General features: G+C 61.8%; 1 protein-coding gene across 4 annotated transcripts in view; it reads left to right on the forward strand.

The window, feature by feature from the left end:
- Nucleotides 1-1,217: 1,217 nt before the first annotated feature.
- TTYH1 (tweety family member 1) overlaps nucleotides 1,218-3,006 on the forward strand; it is a 28,553-nt gene continuing 26,764 nt past the window's right edge. For 2 of the 4 annotated variants that reach the window (XM_023197354.2, XM_023197355.2), the window contains exon 1: nucleotides 1,297-1,422. In XM_023197354.2, coding sequence (XP_023053122.1) covers nucleotides 1,297-1,422 — 126 coding nt within the window. Of the gene's footprint in view, nucleotides 1,423-1,779; nucleotides 1,791-2,513; nucleotides 2,653-3,006 lie in introns of all 4 variants that reach the window. The other 2 variants (XM_023197353.2, XM_023197352.2) reach the window with 2 other exon arrangements.

Below are 3,006 nucleotides of genomic sequence, written 5' to 3' on the forward strand. Positions count from 1 at the left end.
TCATCACCATCACCATCATCACCACCACCACCATCATCACCATCACCATCACCGTCACCATCATCATGACACCGTATCACGAACATAATCACCACCATCATTATCATCATCACCACCACCTCCACTACCACCAGCATTCCTCTTTTCCCTAGTTCTTTCTTGTCAATCTGGAGCAAAATATGGAAATGGGGTAAGTGGAGCACTAATCTCCCTTCTTTCACTCATCCCACTCCCCACAAGAGAGGCCACGTGTGTGGTTTCCAGATGACAAAGTCTCATCCTGCCTTACAGCAAGAGGGGACCCCTGGGGCCAGATTCCTGAGCACCTAGTTTTGGCTGCAATAATGACAGTCTGGGTGATGATGTCAGGGTGGCCAAGTCCCCTCCCAGGGCTGGCACTTCCCCATCTATCAGTGTGGCATTGGAGGATTCCAGTGAGACGTAACACGGGGAGTGGCTGGAAAAATACTTTCTAACTGTACGGCGAATGCCAAGGGGCAGGAGTTCTTGTACACATGGAAGCAATCCTGAGTCAGTTTACAGGACGGGAAGGGCCCCTTTATATAGATGACCAGGGTCCTTATGCAGGTAGAAGGGGTCCTTATGCAGATACGAAGGCTTCTTACACGGGCGTGTGGATTTTTCAGTATGTTCTGGAGTAGCCTATACACACAGGAGAGTTTGTGCTTAGAAGCTGTGTCCTTATACAGGTTAGGAATAAAAGTGGGACGGAGATTTTACAGAAACACAGGCATCTTTTACAGGTGAGAGCACTTTCACACACACAGGAATTTTTATCTGTGGAACTGGCCGTTCTTTGTAAAACGCTCTATACTTACTAGCGACCTTTACACAGACATGAAGGTTCTCCATAAGGATAAAGGGATCATTATGTTTTAGGGTGAAATAACAGTATGGGTGGCCTCTTATGGATAAGGAAGGCTGTTTTCAATTGCGGTGCAAGCCAGCTCTCCGGATGCCACCGACGCCAGCAGCGCGGTACCTGCGCGGGCAGCAGGTGGGAGCCGCGACCACGGTGGGGGGGGGGGGGGGGGGGCGGGAGGAGTGGAGCGCTGGGGCCTCCTGACTCCCGCAGTCCCCGCCGCGACCACCAGGGGCAGCACCGTCCCCGCCCGGCCCGCGCCTCCCTCCCCCCAATCTCCGCCCCCCACCCCCTGCCTCCCCCCGCTCCCGCTCCCCTGAGCCCAGCCAGACCCCGCGCCGCCCGCGCCCCGCTCGACTCCGGAGGCTCCCGCAGCCCCGGCGTCCGCCCCGCTGCCCCCTCCCCCGGGGGCCATGGGGGCGCCCCCGGGCTACCGGCCCTCGGCTTGGGTGCATCTCCTCCACCAGCTGCCCCGCGCCGACTTCCAGCTCCGCCCGGTGCCCAGCGGTTTCGCGCCCCAAGAGCAGGAATACCAGCAGGTGGGACCGGGCGCCAGGGCCTGGGGGCCGGAGCTCCTGGGTCCCGAGGGAGGAGGGGGCTGGGTCACAGATTTCCTGAGCTGCCCCGGAGCCTGGGAGCCGGCCCGGACTTTGGGGTTGCGAAGGGAGGAGGAGCCTGGGGCTTCCATACCTGGAGGTTCTCCCGGGACGCGCGCTCGGGGTCCACACCTCGAGCTCTCTCAATAAGGGAAGGCTGGGCGTCTGCACCCCTGAGTTCATGGAGGGGGGGGGGCCCGAATTCCCGGGTGTCTGATACCTGCCTGGGAAGCCGGCCTCCAGGGTCATCGGGAGGTTAGGTCTACTCTCCCTGCCCTAAAAGATGACCCAGCCCCACAGGATCAGAGCAGGTGAAAATGTCCCAGATAAGGTGGGACCCAGGAGACAGCGGACCTGATAACGGTGGAGGGGAAGACGCTGGCTTCTGGGGTGCTGGGGTGGGATTGAAAGTCTGAAATGGGGAAGGGGGCTCACGGGGCGGAGTGCCAGGGCTGGAAAATGAAGGCGCACTGGGAGAGGAAGCTTCCTGCCCGTCCCAAGAAAGAAGGGGTGGCCAGGACGCGGCAGGGGTGAGGGCCGAGATGAGGCTGGGTTTGGGGAGCCTCGGGATGACAGACCCGGGTCCCGAGGGTGGGGCCGGTGTGGGAACCTCGCAGAAGCCGGGGTCCCTGGGGAAGGGACCGGGCTCGGGGCAGCTCCTGCGGGCGAAAGAGCTGTCCTCTGACCCAGTTTAATTCAAGTCCTTGACTTTGAGATTAATGAGGAGAAAGGCTTGGCAGAGCTGGGGACGGGTGGGGGTGCAGGGAATCCCCATGTGGCCCCAGGACGGGTCCTGGCCCTGCCGATGGGGCCTGAGTCCCTGGGCGCTGTCCTGGGTTGCTCCTGGGAAAAGGGGGCTGCGATTGGAGAGCTCAGGGGGCGTGGAGGGGGTCCCAGAAAAGCGCGGAGGGGATGCGTGCTGTGTTCTGAGCTATTTGGGTCATGGCTGGCACAGCCCTGAGCAGCTCTTCCCCGCCTGCTCCTCGCCCGCCCCCTCTCCCCACACACGGGGACCGCCGTCCCCTCGCCCACAGCCTCGCGGTTACACAACGGCCACCTCCAACGCCGCCGCTCCACCGGCTCCGGCCTCCTCCGCCCAGACTCACGCCCGCTCTGGCCCCGAGACCTCCCGAAGCCTTACGCAGGAATCCGCGGCCCCAGTCACCGCCAGAGGCACGGGTTTGGGGGAGCCTCACTCCGCCCCCATGGCCGGGGGTCAGGGGTGGCAGGGATGCGCAGGCAGAGCCCCACAGTCGAGGGAGGAGAGGGGGACCCCTCCAGGGACGCGACCACCGTGGGCACAGCTACAGACACAGCCAGGGCCTCTGGGACACTGGCCCGCGGGGAGGCACACAGCCACACACACACACACTCACCCGCATATGCACAGGCACACACACACGCCCACTTACTCCAACACACTCACATGCACACACTCACATATGCACAGGCACACTCAGACACGCCCACTTACTCCCATTACACACACACGCTCATACTCCCATTATACACTCACATGCAGACACA

Source organism: Piliocolobus tephrosceles, chromosome 21 (genome assembly GCF_002776525.5).
Source record: "Piliocolobus tephrosceles isolate RC106 chromosome 21, ASM277652v3, whole genome shotgun sequence".
Lineage (NCBI taxonomy): Eukaryota > Metazoa > Chordata > Mammalia > Primates > Cercopithecidae > Piliocolobus > Piliocolobus tephrosceles.